Source organism: Brachycentrus maculatus, unplaced genomic scaffold (genome assembly GCF_059751285.1).
Source record: "Brachycentrus maculatus isolate JH-2025_06_01 unplaced genomic scaffold, ASM5975128v1 h1tg000635l, whole genome shotgun sequence".
Classification (NCBI taxonomy): Eukaryota; Metazoa; Arthropoda; class Insecta; order Trichoptera; family Brachycentridae; genus Brachycentrus; species Brachycentrus maculatus.
In genome coordinates, this window is record NW_028281371.1 from 413542 (window position 1) to 440431 (window position 26890).

The 26890-nt window shown below is 29.7% G+C and overlaps 3 protein-coding genes across 3 annotated transcripts; 2 read left to right on the forward strand and 1 right to left on the reverse strand.

Annotated features, from left to right (window-relative positions):
* The first annotated feature begins 1780 nt into the window (after positions 1-1780).
* Positions 1781-13912, forward strand: rdgBbeta (cytoplasmic phosphatidylinositol transfer protein 1). Its single transcript, XM_088274141.1, has 8 exons — positions 1781-1924; positions 2151-2299; positions 3361-3449; positions 3938-3945; positions 4032-4103; positions 4703-4957; positions 11546-11671; positions 13605-13912. The coding sequence occupies exons 1-8, from the start codon at positions 1874-1876 to the stop codon at positions 13767-13769; spliced, it is 915 nt and encodes a 304-aa protein (XP_088130267.1). The 5' UTR covers positions 1781-1873; the 3' UTR covers positions 13770-13912.
* LOC148300914 (uncharacterized) lies at positions 5405-11059 on the forward strand. Its single transcript, XM_088274134.1, has 2 exons — positions 5405-5504; positions 5758-11059. The coding sequence occupies exon 2, from the start codon at positions 6075-6077 to the stop codon at positions 6483-6485; it is 411 nt and encodes a 136-aa protein (XP_088130260.1). The 5' UTR covers positions 5405-5504; positions 5758-6074; the 3' UTR covers positions 6486-11059.
* Positions 13913-19218: 5306 nt separating the features above from the next.
* On the reverse strand, positions 19219-24262 carry LOC148300915 (serine protease 1-like). Its single transcript, XM_088274133.1, has 5 exons — positions 24047-24262; positions 23537-23777; positions 22029-22135; positions 19963-20150; positions 19219-19386 (listed from the first exon to the last, which is right to left on the reverse strand). Exons 1-5 carry the CDS (start codon positions 24165-24167, stop codon positions 19237-19239), a joined length of 807 nt encoding a protein of 268 aa, XP_088130259.1. The 5' UTR covers positions 24168-24262; the 3' UTR covers positions 19219-19236.
* Between the last annotated feature and the right edge of the window lie 2628 nt (positions 24263-26890).

Genomic DNA, 26890 nt, shown 5'->3' on the forward strand with positions numbered 1-26890 from the left:
GTGAAAATTCCTCTACATTAGGTTTTAAAGAGGGCCGGGCCATTCACGAGTTTCTTATTGAAAAATCTGTCGGTGGCTTAAATTTATGCCGAAATGTCCTTGATGGAAGAGAATCAACATAGACAAGTTAAAGAGTGCCGAAACAAGACTGATTTTTAAGGACACTGTTGGACATGTCCGGCAAGAAGCAAATCTTCATACTATCATTGAATTATTTTGCCTTATAATGGTTCAAAACAATTATTTTTATCTTGTTAAGGGTGAAGTACTGATACAACTAATAAAAATTCAGCAATATCACAGTTTCATAATATTCCAATTCATTCCTGATTGGAAAATTATATAAACTCAAAAATAGGTTCATAATATTTTGACTTGAGAACTCGTATCGCTCACTCCTTTCAAGAACGTAAAAAATAAAAAATTGTCAATTTTCAGCTGTGCATGTTTTCGGAATGCCCAGAAAATGTACTATATCCCAGCAAATGTGGCATATTTTTAACTTAATATTTACCCGCTACAGGGCAGAAAGTGTTGTTTTTGCATTTTGAAGAAAAGGTATTGTTTAATTATTTTTTTTAAATATACTAAATATTTTTCAAATGGAGAAAAAACCTTCAGGTTTTACTTAAAAAGATCTGTTGCACAGTAAAAAGTTTAATAAGTGTCTTGATATTTATTTTCAAAACATTGTATTATATTTTTAAACTTTAAAAACGTTCTCCTGAAAAATCTAGTTTTTTCATTTATGACGTTCTTGAAAGGAGTGAGCGGTATGTGAAAGACAGTATCAATTGAAGGATATATACATGTTCTGAAATTTGAGTAGTGTGGTTGTGAATCACGGGTAAACTGCAACTCCGCCTTGTTGGAAATATGTTTGAACCTTACAAAGAGAAAAAGTTATTGGAAGGATGAAAAAAAACGTGGTAAAATTCAGTTGCACGTAGTAAAAAGAATATCGTGATAGAAAATCACTACAACATGATTACATTACTTTTAAATCTGTACCTACTATGATTATAAGAACATTCTGAGTTGGTATATGAATGTTCTGTTCATGTGCAAAATTAAAAATAAATAAATGTAATAACTATTTCTTTTATAGGAGGGTGGAGGAGTAGGGTTAGTTCCTAAAGGGCAAACCGGTTCATGATAATTTTGAATCCAATTACTGCAGGACCCCATAAATACCCAGATTTTCATATTCTTTTTTTGTCTTTGTTGAGATATCGAAATACGTAGCTAAAATTTTTAAAAATTTTAACTGACTAACTAACCATCACGCCACTTTCCGCAGGGGTAGATGGAAAAAAAAAACCACACCAACCTGCTTTGCACACACCTTCACCTTTTCCAAATTCATACATCTTCTCATACATACCCACTGATTATTTCCGACTCCTGACCTGACTACTTTAAATTATTTGATATACTTGATCATGCAAAGTTTTCCTCGGTCTTCCTTTGTTTAAATTACCAACGTTCAAGATTTTACGCTTCAATAAATTTAAAATTAAGTGGATTACCATCAGATTTAATGCCAACAAAGGAGATATGGTAGAAGATATAATTTCGATATGGGTAGGACTATTTAAATTTCCAAAAGGTTGTTTTTGTTGTTGTTTCGAAATATAAAAAAAGGCAACGGGATTTTGTTTGAAGAGTATGGATTTTGAATGGGAAAGAAAAACAAAGATACGGTAGATAATAAAAAAATATTATATTGTCTATTAAGGTTAGTGATCGGGTACAATTTTCTATGGAGCAAATGACATTTGATTTAGGTATTTCGCATTTTTGACAGTGAGTTCGAAATACTTCGAATTGTAAAAATATTTTCAGGAAATAATTTATATCATTATTCTACATCATGGTTCTCACTAAAGAATTTAGGATTAGCATGCCCATATCGGTTGAGGAGGTAACTATTCGCAATTAACACATTTTAATATGCGTGTATATATTTTGCGTAGAATTCTGACCTTTCTTAGACAACACTGCACATGTGTGATCATATCTATCCTTTGCTGAGTTAAACATACTTAATCAGTCTCGTATTCATCAAGGGAAAATAGTTTTCATTCGCTTGAGTTTCTGTAAAATGAATAATATGGATTTTAAAGCTTTGAATAATTTATATTTTTCAGTATCGTATCGGGCAGTTGTACATGATCGCACGTCACAGCCACGAGCAGTCGGATAATGGCGAGGGAGTGGAAGTTGTAGCAAACTCCGAATGCACTGATCCTGATCATGGGAAAGGACAGTTTACTGAGAAACGTATACATCTATCCAGGTACTGGAATATCCTAAAAGGTCGCACACTCCTGAATGCATTATTTTCATAAGCAAATAAAGAAATACAAATACATCACGTGATAATTGGTACTTTTCTTATTAAAATCTGTACAAAAATAAGGGAGATGGAAAAGAAATTTCTCTATTTAAATTCCCATCGAGATGAAATAGATTAAAATGTGTTAAATTAAAACTTGATTCCATTACTCTTACCATTTTTGGGTCATTGGGAGCTAAAAAATCTAATTTTCAGATTTTTATTATAACTTATTTAATGTGAAGTTTTTATGCAGTGTTCTGGAGAAAATCACTACTGTGCATTAAGATTTGCATATCAATGTACTGCCAAGAATAATTTTATAAAATTACTGGAAAATAGTATATCGGCATGACTACCTAGCAGAGTTCTATGAATAGCGCTCCTATGAATTTTGAGTCAGAAATAACAAGTTGAAAATGAGTGATATGTAAGAAATACCTTGTAAGCTTGCGATCTCTGTTCCAAGTTTGTAGTACGCAGAGCGAGAACAGAAAATTGTATTGCAAATCAAGTCATTCAAATGAAATTGTTATGATGTAAAATGTTGGTTACTTAACACATTGCTTGCGGAAAACACTTAAAAGTGTCTTTTACATACTGTAGGAAGAGAGTAGGAGACGCTTATAAGCATTCTATTCGCTTACTTTTGGTAGAGCGCGAGAGACACCAAAAATATTTGCGATGATCAGAATTGGGTTTGCGGTTACTTATGAGTATATTGAGGGTCAGGTAGAAGACTGTCTTAAGTATAATTAGGGTCGGGGTTGATGATAAAACTGCCTGCAAACAATGTTTTTATATTAAATGCTGGTTTTTAATGAATTTTGCAAATCAGAAGTGAATAAAATTAAAGAATCTAAAACATTTCTTAAAATGTAGATCTGATATTCCTGCTCAATGATGATACCCTATTTTGAAGACTTGCCAGTATTCAATCCTCATTGCTTTATTATCGTTTTGAAATATTTGTTTCTTCAAGCAATTAATTTGCCTTAAAATTAAAATTCTTTTGTTTCCAGTCGTTTACCATATTGGGTGCAATCACTTATTCCTAAAATTTTTTATGTCACTGAAAAGGCTTGGAATTTTTACCCATACACAATTACCGGTAAGTGTTATTGTTCAATTTGCATAATATTTTTTCCTTTGTAAGTACATAGTTCAGTTTTGTACTAAACAATAATTAATTTTAATATCAATATGGGTTAGGCATTACTGAAGTGGCAAACTGTAACATCGGGAATTGGGGAGCTAAAATATACTACAGCAATTATGCTGCTAATAATCCTTACCTAAAAAAAAATATTTTTATTTTTATAATTTTTAATGGATATTCTTCTTGTGGTAGGGACTGACAGGAGCATTTCGTCGTAACGTAACGTCATAACATCGCTTGCGGCTAGAGTTCCGACTATGGATGTAATGCTCAATTCGCTGTACTGACTATGGTATATGAATGCTCGCATCGTAACGTGTTACGTTACGACGAAATGGCTCCGGTCAGTCCCTACCATTATAATATATTTTTTATTTATCTCAAAATATTATACTAATAATCATTTTTATTTTCCATGTCAACTCATTGTGGAAATCCAGAGTACACTGTAAGTTTTTTTAAAGAATTTTTATTCTTATATGCAGTTATAATATTTCTTGCTCATTTTATTTATGTATGTGTTTTTTTTTACAGTGTTCTTTTATTCCAAAGTTCAGCATTTCGATTCAAACAAAATACGAAAACAACAATGGGTCCACGGAAAACGTAAGCTGATATGAGTTTTTAAGCCTTTTATGTTTTTTACATTGACTCTACATTTGTTTGTTTAGAAGTATCTTTTATTTGCACATTGTTTTTTGTTGATGTTTGAGTGCAAAGCTTTGAGTATTTATTTTGCTATTTTAAAACTACCTAGGAAGATTTAAACTCTACATACTTGTCGCACTTATTAGCATACATTTATTTTGTACATTGACTGTCTTTTTTAATTTTCATTATATATTTTTTATAAATAAGATAAATAACTGAAATTTGATACTTAAAAATTAATTGTAAAGAATTTTTATACTATATTTGTGTCTACAATTTTCCTCAAATATGGTCAAATGTAATTTATATCCAACATAGTCTAATTGTGTCTGAAGGAGGTATAACTTCATTAAAAAGAATAAAAGTTTTTTTTACTCAATAATCCTGGATTCATATCTTAGATTCCAAAAAATCCCCATATACATCTGAATAATTTCTGCTATGTTCATCTTTAGTCCGGACATCATTGTTGCCAATTTTTTTATCTAATGATATTATTTCAAGCTTGAGGGGATCAAATTTTAAGTTTTGTTAACATTTTATTATTTTTTTAGTGTTTGGGTTTAGATGAGGAGAGATTGAAAACAAGAGAGGTGGATTGTCTGGATATTGCGTACGATGATATCAATCCCAAACATTACAAAGAATCAGAAGATCCCAAATACTTTAAATCTGTTAAAACGGGACGCGGACCTTTGGTTGAAGGTTGGCAGGATACACAGGATCCCATTATGTGTTCCTACAAATTGGTGGATGCAAGATTCGAGGTGTGGGGATTGCAAACCAAAGTGGAAGATTTTATTCAACGGGTAAGTTCCTTTTTTACATTCGATTTTGTTTTCTACATATTTTTATTAAAATGCAATTATGATATAACAAGAAAAATTGAAGTCTTTTTACTACGCCCATCTTAATTTTAAACCAGCAAATCATTTTTCATTTCAAACAATTTTATTCCATTACAGTAAGTCCTCTACTTACGTGATTTTGACATGATTCGTACTTACAGTCCTCACTTACTTCGGAAGTAAGTGAGGACTTAGTAGAGTACTTACTGTATTCAATATATTTGTATAAGTAAACTGAAATATAATTGAAATAGTCAATCAAAATTGGGGTAAGTGGTTATTTTGCTTGAAAGAGGTATAAGTAGGTACCCAAGTATATATTTTTTTATGGTTGAAATAAAATAAAATTTAATTTATGATTCAGTCATAGACAAGAAACAAACTTTTTAATAGTAGTCGTTTCATAATCGAAATGACAGCGTTTGAAATACGTCAATAATCGAATAAATCCAATGAATATGTTTTTTTCAATATCGTTTTCAATCAAAGAAAATAATGCCAACTAGAAGTACAAAGTTACTATCAAATTAGTTTGACTGGCCAATATTAAGAGAGGCAACCAAAACATTACTTTAAAACCTATTTTTTGGCGTCCTTGAAGATCTGCGAAATATCAATTCTGAGAGAATCGAATAATCTTTTCGAAATATTTCCCTTACAAAATAATCGAAATGTGTCGGTTATTTTAATAATCGAATAATTTAGATTATTTTGATATTTCGGTCACTTTCATTCGATGCTACCATTTTTGACATTCGCAGATTGGCGATCGATATTGTTTTGTTTTTATCATGGATGCAATATGGAATTCGTGTAATGTGTAATTTATTCATTTTGTACTTGGATACCGGCCTGACAGCGACTGACAGTGTTAGTGATAAATGCGAAATATGATTTCGTCTGAAAAGAAGTGCCAATAATACTAATAAAATAAAATATCTATTCATAAACGTTTCCGAGATATTCTACGATAAAGTTACTACTTGGGAATAAATAATATTATTCGAATGAAAAGTGACAGTGATTGTGATAGTAATTCAATCGCGGTTTAATTTTTGCACAAGTTTTGTGTTTAAAAATGTCTGCTGAAAAAATAATTACATTTCAACCGGAGAAGAGGAGTGAGTTGGAATTAGAAGTCAAGTATTTGGAGAAAGATGTTGAAAAACAGGAAAAAAATCAGCAGCAGCAGCAGCCTGCAGGGGACAACTGCTTCTTCTGCCCGTTTTTATGGACTTACAATCCCACGCCCGGTCACAATGCCCACTGCTGCGTGTGTTGCTGCGGAGGTTGCGAGGGCGACTGCTGCGGCTCTTGCGATTGCTGCAGCTGTGACAGTGACTGCTGTACCTGCGATTGCAGAGCTTCTGGTGATTGCGGCGGCCAAGGCTGCAACGATTGCTGCACTTGCGAGGGTGACTGTTGCGGAGCTTGTTGTGACAACTGCCATTGTGGAGGCTGCGATCTAGATTGTTCCAATTGTCTATAAATTTAATGTACTTTTTAATAATATTATTTTTATTCCAGCTTGACTTAGTGATGGGTGCAATACTTAGTCAGCCAAATATGTTTTACAACTATAGTATTATAAAATGAAATTAAAATATTGAAAATAATCGTTAATTTAAGCTATCGATGGATTTATAAGCTCACTGATGAATTTACGATCTCTGAATGTTGTTGATGAAGTTGCCACTCGATGTTCAAGGTCATTGATTGACTATTAAGCTCACTGTTAGATTTCCAATATTGCTGCTCGATTTTCAAGGTCATTGATTGATTATTAAGCTCACTGATCTATTACAAGCTCACTGTTCGATTTCCAATCTTTTTGATCGATTTTCAAGGTCATCGATTGACTATTAAGCTCATTGATCAATTTCCGATGTTGTTGCTTGATTTTCAATGTCATTGATAAAGCTCACTGATAAATTTTAAAGCTCACTGATCAATTTCAGACTTACTTACTGAGTTGCAACTGTTTTAACTGAAGAAAATTATCATACTCGTTTTACAGGAGTAAGCTCATTTTTTCACGCTTCACAAATCATAAATTTAAATTAAGCTATACTTTTTTCTTATACATTTTAAATAAGTTTTGTTTTTATAATATCACAATAGTGTATGAATTGTTATTTTATATTATAATTTATCATATCGATCAATTTATTTAACATATATATGTGCTTCCCGTAGGGTTAGTCTTATTAGTAATTATATTTTTATTGTTAATACGCGAATCTTTCTTTAACTCATATATTTCAATTGAAACATCTTAGACATTTTACAATTTTGTTGTGAGTTTAATGGGTATAGATCTTGGTAATGATATTTTGAATGTAAGTATGTTTAATGATATTGTATCATTGCAAAATTGAGGAAAAACCTGTTTTTAATATAAAAAATATATGGAAAAAATATACATTGTTGGATAGTAGGTTTTTATACTTTCTATTTTGCTTGGTTCCAGATGTTTCTGTATAAAACCACTTAAATTAAAACAGGTTTATATTTTAATTTCAGACATCTTGAATTGATTCGCCTTTTAAAAATAACTTACGTGATAATTTTTTTTTCGATAATAATCTTTTATGATTCTTTAGATGATAGTGATAGAGATTCACAGACTAGTCAGTTTAACAGTTATACTACAAAATAAATCTAATTTACTCGAGTTTTTTTTAAACAAACATATAATATAATATTTTTTTTATAAAACGATTCATGTTTTTTAATTGAAAAATTGCAATCAACGACGCAGATAAACAATTTTGTACTTATTTATTTCTATTTGTAGTTTTTTATTTTTAATCATATTTTATAATCACTGGTTGATTATGATGCAAAAATAATACCCTTTTCTTTGGTTCCGGTAGGATAGTGTATATTTTCACTTTGTAAACAATTCCTGCTTTTGGGAAGCCCTTTTTTGAAAATAATCATAACCTTACTGATTGGAAGTCGGCCAGTCGGTGCATCTGTAATTACCATATATACATTTTAAATTTTGTATTTTTTTTTAATTTAATTTAATCTATATATTTTTTTAAACGTAAATGTACACACATTTTCTGCATTTTGGCTCTTTAGGCGTAGCCTGTGTTGAGCCGAAATACTTATATGTGGTAAAAGTTCCTTTTTGTATTTGGACAAGTTTTTATGATTGAATTTATTCTTCCATTTTACAATTTAGATGTAGAAATGTTTTAATATTAAATATTCTCCCCTTTTTTAAATTTGTTTTATCTATATTTTAAGAAATATATCTTAAATACAATGTTTAGTAAAAAATACAGACGTTAAATACCTATTATAATTTTAAATATATTCATTGAACATTCCCCAGCAATGCATTTTAATACTGAAATTTGTAGATGTTTTTACAAGTTTTCTTTATATTAGTCATTATACTTAGTATCAGACTAGGTACTCATATAAATATATCCTTATGTTAACGCATTGTTGGCGGCTGGTATTTTTCATCAACCCCGACCTTAAGTAGTATACTAATTAGGGTGGTAACCACAAACTGAGCTCTGATGTGTACAATATATTTTGGCGTCTCGCGCTGTGCCAAAAGTAAGCAAATGGAACGCTTATAAGCGACTCCCGCTCTCTACCAACAGTATGTTAAAGACACTGTTAAGCGTTTCCAGCAAAAATGACTATTTAATGATTAGTGATGCCACCGTGTATGAAATTTAATGTATATTTTAATGAAATTAGCTATCTCCTGTGGCATAAAGATATTATCATTATGGTGCCAAGAACATTATCACTGACTAATCAATGTTTAAGTATTTTATTTTTACCTCTCCGGCATTCAAATACTACATGATTCACCTATATCAGTATAGAAATGAGTCAGTTTTCATTAATTATTATTTGTACTTAGCTTCTAATATTTTAAATCACAAAAATGACACATACTCATCTATTTATTATTAATTACTTTGCTCTAGCGATTTTGCAGATTCTATTTTGTTGAACATGATCAATATGTATATTCTTCTCTGTTACATTTTAATCATGAAATAAGTGTTTAGAAAATACATGTTTAGAGTTAAGAAAAATGATATAAATATTTGCCAACTATATAAAGTAATTATATGGTAGATGGAACTTCTATAATTATTTTTTTGATGGATATTTGCTGTACAAAATATACATATATTCTTCGATGATGTTTAATGTTTTACATGCATCAAAATTTAATGTTGCAATTAAAAATAAGTTAATTACAGTAACCTTGTGCCAAAATATATTTGTTATTATAACAATAGAAATTATACAATGCCGGCATACCTACATGAATACGGTGTTGCACCAATATGGATGTTGATGGCGTGGTCTTGTATTTCATTCTTTACTTGGTATCTTAAATGACTCACAATGTATTAAGGTGTATTTTTAGAATTAAATTGAGGTATTGAAACATATATTTATATATTACGTATTATTATTCTAAATAATTATGTGTATCCTATCATTAATCCACATTTCATTTTACTGTATACTGAGTGATACATTATATGAGAAATTTGATATATTAAATATATGGTGTCGAAATTGTTGATAGTACTGTGTACACACTTAAAATATTGTGAATACTGGACTTCCTTATATGTACCTGATAGTACATCGGTGGTTGGAGCGCTACATGTAGCGCAGTCAAGGGATAACTGGAGAAAAGTCATTGCTTCCACAAGGATTACAACCTTCAGTAATGAGGAATGAGATGGAGAAGAAGGGTAGTACATAGAGCATTGCATTGTATTGATGCGCTATTTTCTTGATCACAAGTGATCAAGTAATCTCACTTATACCTTTGATGGTACATTGACCCGTCTCGGAATAAACCAGACTTACCTACACTGTAGCCAAATACGTTAGTATACTCCAGGAATATGCAGCGAAGATGTAGATTACTGAGTAATTATACTCTAATTTTTTCATTTAATTTTTATATAGATTTCTATCATGTTTCAATATAAGCTATTCAGAATATTATTATCTGCGCTATTAATCAAAATTTTCTTAGTATATAAGTTATCCTTGATCCATTCCTATATCTATAAATCATGATATCTTTTAAGAAATAAAGCAAATAGATCTGATTAATAAATAATTCATTTTATAATTAAAGATATTTTATACCGATCAAAGTATTACTATTATATTTCCACAATTATTTATAATAATATATTATGAATTTAAAAAATCTATATACTTAATGGTAAAATACAAATCGTCTTAAAAGAGAAATAAAAATGTTCAAGCCGTGATATTTTTTTATTTAATTTTATAAAAGGTTATTTTAAAAGTACATATATAATAGGTTTTTATAAGGATCATTACTGGTATCAAATTTTACTACTAAATGTTATATTTCTTGTTCAAGTACTATATTCGTTAAATTTTTTATTTGTTGATTGTTTTTAACGTTTTTATATATGTTCCTCCACAGATTATTTTTTAAATCTAAGGATTCTTAAAGCAATTCGTGTTTCACTATAATATGTATAAAGATATGTTGTTATTCAATGTTTATAGCATACATTGATGTATTATATTTCATTGAAATGATTAGTAAAAAACATTTTCAAGGTGAATGCATTGCCAATACATAAAATAATTACACAAAGCATTCATTCCAATTTTAACATTCTTAAGTTTTTTAAAATTAAAAATCAAAGTACTTTAGTGATGCAAACACCACCCAATTATTTGTCTATCCGAAGTAAATATAGGATTAGTGTTTATATTTTCTTATCAATTGCTCCTTTTCTTTGCACTTTTATGGGTCGATCCATTGTATTATTTCCCCCCTTTTTCGCTCATACATAGTTGCTCAAAAGCTATTGTTTATTACAAAATATTCATTTGTTCGTTCTTTTAATGTATTTTGTTTTATATAAGGGAATTCGCGGTTTCTTTGAGAAAATTTTTTGTATACATATTCTTATGTATAATTAATGCGTAAAAATTAAGATACGTTCCATATATTTAAGAATTATATATTGTGTTATAAATGTATGTTCTAGTATATAATAAATATTTAAAATACTAAAATTTGTTTTATTTGCATTCTAAAAAATTGTGTAACATATTTTTACTTCATGTAATAATTTCGTGTTTTACTAAGTTTAATATAAAATAAATGGTTGTTGAAAAAATTATTCCCTCAAAAAAAAAAAAAAACTACTTTTGTACCAATTCATTGATAATGCTATTTTATCAATGGACCTATATTTTTAATGGTTTTTGAATTATTTGCAAATTGATTTGAAGAATACTGTAACTATTGAATCTGCAAAATTTTACATTAGAATTAGCGTACTGACTAAATTAATGCAAAAATCAAGTTTTTATTTTAAATCAGTGAGTTGGATTGTGGTCCCATGGTTAGTGTAATGGACTCCAGTTTAATGGAGTTTCTAGGTTCGAACCCAACAATTTGTAACATTCCTGGGTTTCCTTCTTTATTCTTATGTATTTTTAACATAATAATTAAAAAAAAGTAATTATTATTTAAATTATTGGTTTTAGGGTATCCGAGATATTTTGTTACTGGGACATAGACAAGCGTTTGCTTGGATCGATGATTGGATTGAGATGACCATTGAAGACGTTCGACAATATGAAAACGAAATGCATTCCATAACCAATGATAAGGTTTGTATAAATCATATATTGTGGTGATGCTATCATAGATACTTGCTTAAACTTTCTGTTGGATTGTCCTTAACCTTTTAACTGCCGGCAGCTACATGTATGGCGGTACCCAGCACGCCGCGAATTTTACGACAAAAATAAAACCTTCTAAACATATCGTTATTGAAAGTGTAGTAACGTTTATTTATAAAACTTGCCAAATAAATGATGACCGCGCCAGTCGTGCAGTCATTTATCCATAATTATAAAATTAATTGTTCATGGTGCAAGGTTGTAACAAAATTTGTCATAGAAAATATGAAAACTAAATTATATGTCAAAAGTAATTGTTTATGTTAGTTTAATATTAAAAGTATACGCACACACTATGATTTAAAAAATTTTCAAATAAAAAATCATCAGAATCGACACTACAATCACTGTCATCAGATTCGGCAGTGACGGCAACTCGGGGATTATTGGACAACCCTGAGCGCCATCAGTTGTTCTGACAACAAAGCTATCTTTAATTTACGTTTAAAGTGGTAAAAACAAATTCTGTTTCAATTCTACGTACGAAAAAATATTCTCAATAGATGTCACTATGCGTTCAATATATTTGTACTTTTTAAATAATTGATTTTCTTCCCATTTAAAATGGCGCGTCTTAAGACGTAATTTTTGTATGAGCGGCGCTCCGATCACAGAAAATTATGCGTCTTAAGACGCTTTTGGCAGTTAACCGGTTAAATGAGTCTGGAATGAAGGATTTTTAATAAGAATGTTTTTTCTTCTTCATGTTTGTAAGTTATCCAGCTCCTAATTACATATTTAAGGTTGCCCTAACAAAATTCGGCTTTTAATATTTTTTATTCCGTTCTTTAAGTTATAATTAACTACCAGTTCATGTCAAATATAAAATATGCTTTTTTGCTCAGAAATATGCATTTATTTTTCTTAAATTATTTATTATGCTGATTAAAATGTATTGTACTTAGGATGAGACCAAGTATTAATATCTTTATTGAAGAAGAAAATTATTTGCTATAACCACTCACCGAGATTTTTATCTACTGGTTTCGAGATGTATTCGTCCCCTCGTCAGGACAATCACTACACCAGCATGGAAACAATACTACACGTCACTACCATAGCACTATTCGCACACTTACAACTACATAAAATATTAATCACACCCGTTTTTGGTCGACTTGAGGAACAACATGCAGTAAGAATTGTATAACAACATGCGCTAAAAGCCGAGGTCTAACATGCAAATTTTGTGTAGTTATAAGTGTCTGAATATTACTATGGTAGTGATGTGTAGTATTATTTGCATGCTGATGTAGTGCTTGTCCTGACGAAGAGATGGGTACGCCTCACATAAATCTCAGCGAGCGGTTATATACTAACATTTTTATATACTATCAGTGGCGTGCACAAAGAATTAATTAGGGTAGGCAGTAGAGGTAGGTAGTAAGGTAAGCCAGGTACTACTTACTAGGGTAGGCAGTAGAGGTAGGTAGTAAGGTAAGCTGGTACTATTTAGTGGGGTAGGGTAGGTACTGGTTGCATTTTTAAATACTACGCGAGTAAGTTAAGATAGGCACTGCTTTTCTGACTATATGCAATGCCCGCCCCTGTATAATGTATCATCTTCTTCTTCTAACCCTTATGCGCACCCAATAATGCATAGGGCACTGCATCATATTGATGCAGTGTTATCTTGATATAATGTATACTAACGTAAAGGTATAATGTATACTTTCGTAAAAAAGTGAATATTATATATTTTTAAATTTCTCTTTTCTATATTTTTATTTATTTTTATAAAACCATTCGCTAGTAATGTGTAATGTTTATGACATAAAAATGACCATTTTATTTGATCTTTATCAAGATTTTGTACTAAGATACTAAGTAGATTTTGTAAGTTCATTATTTCTTTTTTTAGGTGAAAGCAGCATTGGAAGCAGCGAATGCAGAGTCCAGCGCAAGTGGAGATGCGACTCCCAAGACGCCCAGCTACGGTTCTTCGAGAGGGCCGAGCACCCCCGCTACACCCGTCACCCCCAAGAGCCCCTCTCAAGAAGCCAAATCTTGGTTCTCCTGGTCCTAAATAGCCAACGTTGGCTTCAATTTCCCATAAATATTCAAACCATTACAAGGAATTTCAGTGTAGCCAAAGGTTCAATTCTAAACTCATCAAATTTTTGTTTTTTTCTTTTTGTATATCGTTGTCATACAGGAGAAAGTGACCAAGTGCATTGTTTTACAAAAACGTGATCATTGACTATTTGATATATTACTAGCTCAATATTGCCCTGAAAAAATCCCAAAGGATTTGAAAGTTGGAAGTATAATATATTGACTTGGTAAAAATGACTAACTGCATTGATGTTTATTTTCTTGCCAAGCAAAAGTGATTTAAATGGCCCCCCTGAACATTTTACGTTTTGGTAGTTGGTCACTTTCTCCTGTACGACTACGATATTAGGGTCTCAACATTTTGGATGTGTCCCAAACTGTTGTGAATAAAATTACTGGTCAAATTATAAGCTTCATAAAAGTGAAAAATCATGTTTTCAGGCGTCTCCCAGTGTGTAAAATAACTTGGGAAGGATCTTGCATCCAATTAAAGTGAAAGGGTCTCTGCTAAATAAAAAGCCTTCTCAAATCAACCATAGAGACTGCCGCAAACTCGCACATGAAGCTATGTATGAATTACACCATATATGTATATGTATGAGAACGAAAAAAAAATTGTGTGTTTAAAAAAAAAATTGTATTGTGGTTGTCAATCATGGGTAGTATGGTGAATGGTACACATTCACCACCCTATGACAAGTCATAAGATCTGTATATACCCAGACTTCAATATTCTTTTTTATCTGTTTTGAGATGTCAATAATATTTGAGTTTTTTAAAAGAGATGCATTTGCATGAATTTATTTATATTACAAAATGTAATGTAAAGTACAAATACCTCTATGTGGATTTGAGTGACCTATCTTTAGCTAAGGTCGTACAAAAGCTAATAGCACAATAGCTAAGTAGCGCAATAGCTAAGGTCGTACAAAATATCAGTGTATTTAGTGTAGTTTATCTGTAGTTTAGTCTTTTGTCTTAAAAATGGACCTGCGGCTAAATACAGTATACATGATTTTTTGACCATTAAATAATTAGTGCTTTTTGGCATGATTTAATTGGTTCTTTATACAGCTGTCCATCGGTGTTTGCTCGGGTTATGTTCCTAGAAAATATTGCAAATAATGAAACTACCCTACTAGTGAGGTATGCATCTACGAGAACTGTTTTGATTATTATATTACTCATGCTTATACTGAGGGACTACTGCACCTTATAATAAACACTGAAATTCCTTATTTCAGTATTAATATGTTCCCTATTATGAAGCAATAACTTACTTCGTAAATTTTGTATTTTCAGCCTGCTTGAATCAAGTCACTTATTACATTATAGTTACGCTTATTCAAGTATATTGTTTATCTATCATTATTTTTTAACTTACAGGACACAGCTCAAGCAAATCGTGTTTTTGAATTGCATAAATTTGCAATAGTCATTACGTGTTCTATTTCATAAAACTTCTTTAAGTTTTTTTGTTAAAAAAAGCAGTTATGTATAATTATTATGGAGCATTAGATTCTAAGACTTTGTTTGCATTTTTATTATTGTTTTTCTTAAATATTTTTAGGCGTTTGTGAAATGATAGACTTGTTAATTGCAATAAATTTAAATGGACCATTAGTGGCAAATGAAATATGCACAGAAGTGATATGAATTTATATTCTAAATAATTTCAAAGCCTTTTTGCGGAAATAGCAATAATTGTAAGAATGCAATATTATCCGTTAAAGAAAAAATTTAATTGTGATAATACACTTTTTTGTTGTGTGGTTTCAGTAATTTTACCGCTATTACGCATATATTAATGTGTTCTGAAATTTATGGAGGCCTTGAAAATATATCGAAGTTAAAATATGGTAAAATATTTAATACTTTATAAATGTTGTGCAAAATTTGTAGGAAAATATATCATTGTGTGATTTTATTGTAATATATAAGTTTACTCGAGCGCTTATATGATTAGGTAATTAATATTTTGGTGTTGTAGTGTTTTATGCGTCTTTTGATCTCTAGTCTTTACTTGGTGTGAAAAATTAACAAGAAATAAAGAATTTAGAATTTTAGTAGAAATAAAGGGTTTCGTGCCGACATATAGTAGAAATCATTAATTTTTAAATGATAGTCGTGCACGTCTGAAGAAATCTATATAATAATGAGAAATTTATGAGAAAAATGCTTATGTAACTCTAGCGATCAGCCTATTCAGAACATGATTTTTATATAAACATGTTTCATTAACACTTTTCATATAATGCATATCTGTCATGATGTTGGAAGGATAATTTTTGTTGCCATTGATGTTGATTAGTATAGTATACAAAATTCATCTGCAATTTCGCATTTATTTTTCACAATAATAATTTTTGTTAGATTTAAATTTATTTATTATTATATTATTTAATTAAAAATTAACACCATCAAGTCTTATCCATAAAAATATTGCTTACAATATGTAATGTGTTCAAAAAGTTCTTTATAGCCACTGAAGAATAATGAGAAATGAGAATTTTAAATAAAAATATCTGTATTTTTATGTTGCACACAAATATTTCAATTCAGTACTATTTTCAAATAAGCATAAGTGGCTTTTATTTAAAAATAGTAATAAATTTGCAGCAGAGTTTAAATTGAGCCAAGAACTTCTGCAAAGAGTCTTGACACTGACTGCCGGACTATATCCAGACTTAATTTGTGTTGCTTTAATTATTAAATGTAAATGTAGGGTGATTATTGTTCCTATTCTTGTTTTATACACTCATTACATCTTCTTTGACACCTATCCGCACCTGATTATACATAGGGCGTCGGAACGCATTGATGCAGTGTAACACAGTGTCAATTTTACATCTTATACTAGATTTAACTTTGTAGCATATTGATGTAAAAGCGTGATTGCCTTTATTAGCCATTTTTTTGTATTTGACAAGGAGATTGCGGGAGTGAAATCCCGTATGTTTGCTTCCAAATAATGAAAACAATATGTAGTTTTCCTTCCAAAAAATTGCTTGGTTATGTTGTTATCGATTTGGGAGAGTGTTTTAGATATTATTATACAGTACTTAGTGTGTGATTGTTAGTTGATCAATTTGAATTATAAGTAGTTCGTGCATGAAAAGTAGATATAGAAAAAACATTAGTCAGATAAAGTTATGAGTGAATTATTATGTTGAAGAAATAAAACACGGTTTAATAAATAGTTTTACGTAAAAATACTTATATTTACTCTCAACAACGAAACTTATGGAATGATGTTATATTTAAGGAAATTCACAGATGATCAATTTTTTTTAAATCAATTTAAGAAGCCTGTACCTATTTATTTGTTCATTGTGTTATTTGAACCATAAATCAATATTTTTTGTTTTGTTTTTTATGAGCATCTTGAGTTGTATCAGTATATAATATTTAGTTGTAGAATTATTCACAGAAGAGCGATTTGAAACTCATGATATTTTGATTGAACAGTTATAAAAATGCTTGCAGTTTTTTTATACCATTTAATTTTATTTCTTCTCCATAACATATTATTCATATCATAATATTTTAAGAACCAAATATGTCTGAAAGGTAATTTCACCAATATAGGTTATAAATCCATTAATTGTAATATGGGATCAAAAGTATTGTGTAATTACATGTTATAGTAAATCTCATGCGAGTTTAGAATCCTAAATAATTTACAATGTAAACATAATTCCTTAATGTTTACAAAAACAAGGACTTAGTTGTGGTAACAGATATGTTAATTATTTAAATATGTTGTTTTTGTTTTGCACTCTGACTTCAATCACGTTTCTATGTATGTATTACAAGAACACAAAATGAATTTATAAGCCTACCTCTCATTGCGTACAACAAAGATTACAAGAAAACTACAAACTTTTGTAAACGCAGCCTTATAAACTATGCGTATTTTGTTGTTTCTATAGTTTATACATACAAAAATTGTGTTTTAAAATTGAAAGATTATTAATATAGGCCATATATATTTTTTACTCGACTGGCTTTTGATGAAAATGTAACTCGATATTTTTACATCAGAGAATAACCTTTGTTGTAGACACCTCAATTATTTGTTATACATATGTAATATGAATCTAATTCTTTCATATTTTAGTCAAATTGTTATTGGCTAGATGGATTAAAAGTCCCCTTGATTGAATGTGCAAACAATCATTTGTTTTATAATTTTAAACATACATACATGTCGTGCAATATGGTGTAGTAGTCTAAATTTGAATATCATTAACATTATTGGTAACAAGTTTTCTTCAATAAAGTATGTATTTTGAAACGAGAATATAGTGTTTTATTTCAAAATTAATAATGTACGTTGATTTCTTTTTACAAAATAATGATATGTTCATGTCAAGACCATGAATATATCATCATCTTAAATATTAAACATCTGTAATTAAGATATATGATATATTTTCTTGGATGACAAAAACGTATAACATTTTGTAGATTATGAAAGGAGGGGGTGATATATAGTCCTGAACAGATTGATGGCAGCACTTAAATTTGTTCATGATAATGTATAACCTTCCTGAAAAAAGGATATATAACATTTGTAATTTGAGTTAATATATAATTTATTAATTTAATTAATTTCACAACGTCCATGATTTCACAACTCCTGACAGAAAAGTAAGTTAAAAATTTTAAGTTAACTAAACTAAATGAAATCTTTATCAAGCTTACATAGATGACTGTTGTAAACTCATGTACTGTGTCATGAGATTGATCATATCGCTCACTCCTTTCAAGAACGTCATAAATCAAAAAAACTTGATTTTTCAGGAGAATGTTTTTAAAGTTTAAAAATAGAATTCAATGTATTAAAAATAAATATCAAGCCACTTATTAAACTTTTTACTGTGTGACAGATCTTTTTAGGTAAAACCTGAAGATTTTTTCTGCATTTGAAAAATATTTAGTACATTTAAAAAAATAATTAAACAATACATTTTTCTCAAAATGCAAAAACAACACTTTCTGCCCTGTAGAGGGTAAATATTAAGTTAAAAATATGCCCCTTTTGCTGGGATATAGTACATTTTCTGGGCATTCCGAAAACATGCACAACTGTAAATTGATGATTTTTGATTTATGACGTTCTTGAAAAGAGTGGGCGATATATCCAAAATGTTGTAGTCAAATAAGGCTTATTAAACAAATCCTCGACATAAATTCCACTAAGACTTATTGAACTGTAAATATTTCAATGTTTATTGTCAATCGTGTGTCAATGATCACTAAATTCGGCTAATGGCAGGTCGTAAGCTCAAAAGATACCACATAATGCCATAATACTTGCTGATATTAATATAGCATTTCAGCAAAAGAATGGTGAATAGATAACTTGCCAATAAACTTTTATAATTTTTTTTGTCAAAAGGTGAAATGAAAAAAACTTATTAATTTTCATATGTTTATTTTCCATGTATGATAGAATTGATCCACTCCAAATGTAGCGCCACTCTTGTATATACTCCAGGCAGTTGAACGATTCCACACCCCATTCCATAGCTCACTACCCCTTCCAGTACCCCATCACACACTAGTGGGGATCCGGAGTCACCCTATAAATTGAATTGTAGTTATTAATTATCTTGTACGAATGTTGTGAAGTATTATTGCCTATAAATCCCAATTGGCAATTTGAGATGTAATTAAATGTTCTGGATATTTGAATATTCAATCATACTAGTATAATTTTCATATAAATTGGATGTATTCAAATACTAATATTCCAAACAACTTATTATCATTACCAATATTTTGGTAAATTTACGAATGAAAAACATACGTATGTGTTTATTTTTTTTCACTAAAACAGCTGGCATATGGTACAGTATAACAGAGGTTGCTACCCTTTTTAAGACCATTAACTCTTAAGAGATATGATGTATTTTTACCGTTGCCAACTTTTGATGGAGTCAATCATAAAAAAATGGTCGAAAACACAATTCTTTTTATTATTATTTCTACCATAAAAAATTATCTTCTAGAAAAAATATATGGTTTATCTACTGGCAAAAATAGTATAGACAATAAATTGTTGCTAGATTTAAAAAAATGCAATTCAAACTAAAATTGTCCCAATCGCAGGTCAAACCATTGATTTGTTTTAGTCATAAAATGGAATTTTAAATTACCTGACAAGCGTCGGTTCCATTTCCCATGGCGCAAACCATTCCATGGTCTGGTTCAGGAGAAATATATTTCCCTAAAAGATTTTCACAGTCCGCAAGAGAAATTATGTGAACTGTGCCCATATGTAGGATATTGAATGTTACATTAGATTGCATTTCAGTTTTTCCATATCCATAAACGTTGCAATTTCCTAGAAAAATACACTTAATTAGTTTATAAACCTCACCAGAATGGAGTTCACTACAAATCCTAAAACAACTACTACTAGTTCTACTACCATCACGCCATTTCAGAGAGGATGGAACGCCACACTCTTGACAAATCATCTTGACAAAAAGTATTGAATATTGAAAAAAAATTATTTTTTAATTAAAATGTAACTTTGTTTTAAAATCATTATGAATATTTTATTATAACTTAATTATAATGTTTACCGGTTTCAAAGCTAACCAATTCTTTATCAAGACTGATTAATATTATTAATTAGTCTTGATAAAGAAGCGGTTAGCTTCGAAACCGGTAGACATTATAATAAAATATTTATAGTGATTTTAAAACAAAGTTACATTTTAATTATAAAATGGAAAATCACAAAGTAAGTGCTTCAAATACAAATTATAAAAATTATTTTATTAAAATACTTTTTTCCTTCTAAAAAGACCGTTGCCAAAAATTATACTTAGTGTATGTATAATGTAAAAACTTACTAGCATTTTTATAACTGCAGATCCATTTGAGCCAAATTAATATAAATGCGTATGTTATGATGTGCACAAAACATAATTATATGAATTTATGTTAATATAATTTATCATTTACGTAACGTTTTGTAAGATAAATATTTTTAATTTTAATATTATACGAGTACAAAAGTATCTCCTAAATAATTCGATATTCCAGATGTCTGCATTTACATGAATTACCACAAATTAAGGGTTACCAATATATTTAGTATTTTATTTTTAAAATACATTTATTTTTAGAATATTCTCGTAAATAAGATAAGGCGCATCAGTCATTTCAAATAAGAGATAAATATCTCAATTTTTACTACTACTATTGCTACCATCACGCCGTTTCCCCGCAGGTGTAGGCAGAGAGGATGGAACTCCACACTCTTCTGTCCTGACATACACTCCTTGCCTCCTTCACATTCATACATCTAGTCATACATGCCCTCCGATTACGCAGACTTTTGACACCGCCAGATTTTAGGTTCTGATTGATCTTGATTGATCTCGGTCGTCCTCGTTCTGTTTTCCTTCTCACATTTGCCACATATATTTTCTTAGTCATTCTCTCATTATCCATTCGCTCCACATGTCCATACCACCGTAAAGAACTCTTTCTAATCTTTTCAATTATTCCTCGTTCAGCCTTACATTCCTTTCTTATATCTTCGTTTTTAATTCTGTCATACAATGATTTTCCACAAATTCGTCTGAGGGAGCGCATTTCAACAGCGTTCACTCTGCTTTCGCCTTTCCTTTGCCAGTTCCATGTTTCGCTTCCATATATTTGTGTCGGTACCAGCACGCCGTTGTGAACAGCTAGCTTGACTTCCATGGACATATTTTTTATTTACAATCACTCTGTTCAACGCACCATTTATTCTATTCCGAGCATTCACTCAATTTATACCTTATTAAAAATGTCAGAATAGCTTAAAGAATAAAAAAAAATTAATAACAATAACTAAGAATCAGTACTAGTTAATTTTAATTAAAAATAAAATCATATATATATTTATTGGTTGGCAAAGAAAATTTTCCTTGCCTGTTATGTACAAGAATTGAAAGAATATTCATAAAATGATAGTGAACGCGTAAAGTAATAATAAATAAATAAGGTTGATCCCTAAAAACAATAAAATACATACAATACAATACAATACAATGGATTCAATATCTTATATCAATAAAGATTTTTCATATAGTTCATTTATTTTTTATTCGTCTTACCATATTATGTAAATAAGACACCACTAAATCTGATAGATCTTTATGGCCTATTGCCTCTTCAATTTTTGTCAACTGCAGAATTAGTATATCTTAATATACTTACTTACCTGACAAGCCAAAGGAACTGGTTGGTAGAATATTGTAATATTTGTTTTCTAGCGAAGGAAAACTTTGACTAAGCCTCATTATAGCCAAATCGTGGGCCTGGGTATCTCTGAAATTAGCGGAAAATCTTGTGATCATATTTGGAAGGGATTATAAGAAGAGATAACTGAAAATAACAAAACATTACAATATGTACATAACGTTATACCACCTTTTCTTGTATTTACACGGGGATTTTTCGGGGGATTTAGATAGGTAATGAAAATAGCTAACTAACTGATATATAACTATCAAGCCGCTTCCCGCAGGAGTTGGCAGATATAATAGAATGCCATACCACTCTGTCTTTGCAGACATACTTCGCTTGTTCTACATTGATGTATCTCCTTATACTCCTGACCTGACCACATTCAAGTATTTGACATATTTGTCATGCCAATTTTTCCTCGGTTTTCTTCTGCTCCTTTTTCCAACTACATTTGCGTCATGAATTTGTTTAACTATTACATATTTCCTTACTCACTCGTTCCACACATCCCATCTCAACACTTATCTCAATTTAATCGATAATGCTTATTTCAGCCTTTCTTTATTTCTTTATTTTACCATTCAAGCATCTTTTTAACATCGTTCATTGTTTTGCCGCATATTCATCTTGGAGATTGCTTTCAGTCTATTTTCATCCTTCTTTTGCCAACTCTTTACTTTGCTTCCATATATATGGGTTAATACCAGGACTCCATTGTGTACTGCTAGTTAAGCTTTCGCTATAAGGCTTTTATGAAAATTAATGTTTTTATTTCTCAAAAACTTTCAGTCCCTTATCCGCACTCCAATGGTGCATAAGGCACTGCATCAAATAAACGCAGTGTTATCTTGATCAGTATCCCTTTATCCCTGAAGCGGAGGGCTGATGAAGCAAAGGTGATCAGCCCTCCGCTTCAGGGTAATATTGAATAAATATTAGAGTGAAAAAAATCACTTTTCTTTATTTGACACCCCCCATGGGAATCGAACCCAGGACGTCCAGAAAGGTAGCCGAGCATGCTGACAATGGTCAGTGTAATGATACTACGGAGACGGACAAAAGTACGGATAGTACTTTCTACACACTCAAAATAGTATGTAATATAAATAGTAGTACTCAAATGATAATAATTGATCAATAGATCGGCTGTCCAAACTCAAAACACAGTAAGGGACATTTTTTTGTAGTACGTTTTTTTTGCATTTTTGAACTAAGTAGATTCTACTTAGTCCAAAAATGCAAAAAAAAAATACTACAAAAAAAATACTACAAAAAAAATGTCCCTTACTGTGTTTTAAGTTTGGACAGCCGAATCTCACTTATACTTTTGATGGTACATTGACCCATCTCAGGATTAACCTTCCAACTTACGGAGGTGGAATCTTTTTTTTGTACTGGGCTCAAGTAACACATCAATGTTCAAGTAGCCCCGTTCTACGGTACTAAAATTTGTTATTGTTAATGCACATAATATGAACATACCTTTCATATTGGTCATTGATGTATATTTTGGAAACATTGACTTCTTTAGGATTCGTCAGACTGTCTTTTCCTAAATAATTTTCCAGCTTGACTCCATAGCTTGCAGGATTCCCGCGTCCCGAACTAAGGAGTAGACAGTGAGCTGCAGTCAGGACCATATCACTAGATATAAGTGTCCCTCCACAAATATGCATGTGATCATTCAAAGAATCCTTTATTGAAACTGCGATTGGAAATGTGCCTGAAAATTTATAGCGACATATTTGAAAAAAAACACACACCACACAAATAAAGCAATACTGAGTTTGAAAATCTTTTATTTTATTTTTAGTATACGTCATACTAGGAATACTTATCTCATTGTATTGTTTTGTATTTTATTCATTTTTTATTATTGTTTTGTATTTTATTCATAATATCTTTGTTGGTATTTATTTTTTTAAAGAAAATATTTTCTTTTCTTTCTTTTTTTTTAAAAATATTTATAATTGAAAACATTATTCCTCTTACCATCATCCACACTATTTCCACCAACAACTCGTCTTATTCTTCTTCCATTTATCGTTTGAATAAACGTAAAAAGGAAAACAACTAAAATGAACAACAACTCTAGAGTCTTAACAGTAACCATTTTGATTGAATATTATATCGCTGATTGCGAATATGTTATTCAACGACAGACGCTCGGGTCCAACTTTGTTCTAGTTTTTATTCCAACTGTTTGAGAGTTGAAAGTTTCATGTAAATTCACTTATATACAAACCATCCATACTCATTTCATAAAATTTTAATGACAGCTGATCAAATTGACTGACTGATAACGAACGTCTTATCCGTTCGTCACTTTATTGTTTTTTAATTACAGTAATCAATATATTTACATAGGAATATGCATTAAACCAGTAGATGAACTGGAGAATCGACAACTTGAGATTAAATTATTTAATGATTCTTTTAAAATATACAATTGTATACTAAAAATTATTAAAATATCATTTTAGATTATGAATAATTTTAGGTACCTCTCGATGAAAGCTCTGATCTCCCGAAACCTCTTTATTCCTTTCTTCTTCTTCTTTTAATCGTCATTCGCACAAAGTGGTGCATAGGACACTGCATCGCAATATACACATTATATGTATCGTTAATAAAACTGAAGCAAGCCCTGGGCTTCAGATACCAGTTTAGGGTGATATTGCACAAATATTATAGTGAAAAATTAATCCTTTTGAGCCCCTTAGGAATCGAACCCGGCACCTCCAGCATGTAAGAACAACGCAACAAAAGTTCAGTTATACTTTTAACAAAGTTAGTTAAATCATTAGTAAATTTAAACTTAATCACGTAAACCTTTTGAGAAATAACTTTTATTTCTCAAAATCAGCTCTTATTTTGTACAGAACAGCAGTTCTTTAAAAGTTCAATCTGAAGTTCAAAAGTTTATTTCTCGATTTAGAGTTTCTAAATTTAGATATTAACTTACTATTTTTGGAAACAGATTAATAAACAACAATATTAAAATATTTATACATTTGTAGTTATGACTAAGTAGGTACGTACGCATTTATAAAATCTTTTCAATGAGAACTGTTCCTAAAAGAAATTCCATATTTCTTCATAACGGATAGGACATTAACTTATTTAATTTTTCTTCCAATAAAACAAAATTTCATGTTTATATTTATATATATATATATATATATATATATATATATATATATATATATATATATATATATATATATATATATATATATATATATATATATATATATATATATATATATATATATATATATATATATATATATATATATATATATATATATATATATATATATATATATATATATATATATATATATATATATATATATATATATATATATATATATATATATATATATATATATATATATATATATATATATATATATATATATATATATATATATATATATATATATATATATATATATATATATATATATAAATACGACCGCTTTTATAAATGCTCTAATTTAATTAATGATTAATATTAATATTTTAAGATAAAACTAATGCTCTTCTGGGATTAATTAATACGAGCATTGTATACACATGCATTAATGCATTTCAATTCATAAATTCGATAAATGTTAATATTTTTAATATAATGTGAAATAAATACAAAAGAGATGATTCGCTAATTAACATGACGTACCTATAATTAAAATTATATTGATGTAGTGGGCAATACTGCAATACAAAGGATGAAGGAACAGAATACATATTATCGTGTAATAATAATAAAGTACTTGTTTACCTTTTGTACTAAAAACGATTTAATTTTATTATTAATATTTAAAGCATTTACTTTGTGGTTAGTGATTTTTGCTTATCTTTTTTAAATGTTAGTAAAATTAGTATATAACCACTCACCGAGATTTTGTGTCTACCGGTTTCGAGACGAACCCGTCTCTTCGTCAGGACAATCACTACCACAGCATGCAAACAATACTACCCTTCACCAAGATAGCACTATTTACACACTTAAAACTACACAACATGTATAACACATGCGATTTTTGGTCGACACGAAGACCAACATGCACTAAGGGCTGTAGCACAAACATGCGTTAAGAGCCGAGGTCAAACGTGCACTGGGGATAAAAATTATTATTCAATGGAGTGGGCGAGTTTTGAATTGGATATTGACGAATCTTGCTTAACCAATGTTGAATCAAATAATGGACTGTAAGTAAAATTTCGATAATAAGTAAGATTTAATTTTGATAAAATTTTCAAAATATCATTGGAAAAATTATAAGTTTCAAGACTGTTTCACTAAAGTAAACCTTTTTTTGTAAATCGTACATTTTGGAACGGAAATTGGAGTGTCTTTATGGTACATTACTGCGAAGTGTACAATTATTTTAGATTATATATTTTATTTTCAATGGATTTACTTGTATTCTACTAAAACAAAATGATCTGTCCCCTAAAATAGCGGTTATCATATTTTAAACTTTAAACATTTGATATGTGAATTATTGAAATAAATTATAAATTTAACCAAAATACAACATATTATTATAAAGAAATAATTATATTCAATTAGGAAAGCTTAATTATATGGAAACAAATAGTACGGTTCATTTAAAATTTCGATACAAATTCTTTCGACATAAATTTTTATCCGAATTTTATCGACAATGATCAAAATTATTTAAAATATAATACACATTAGAGAGCGTAAAGGTAAATTCCTAATTTTGATACAATCATAACATATAAACTTAATGTTATTATATACTTAATACATAATAATTGTGTCATCTTGAAATTTAATGTTTGTTCTCTAATGTGTAGGGT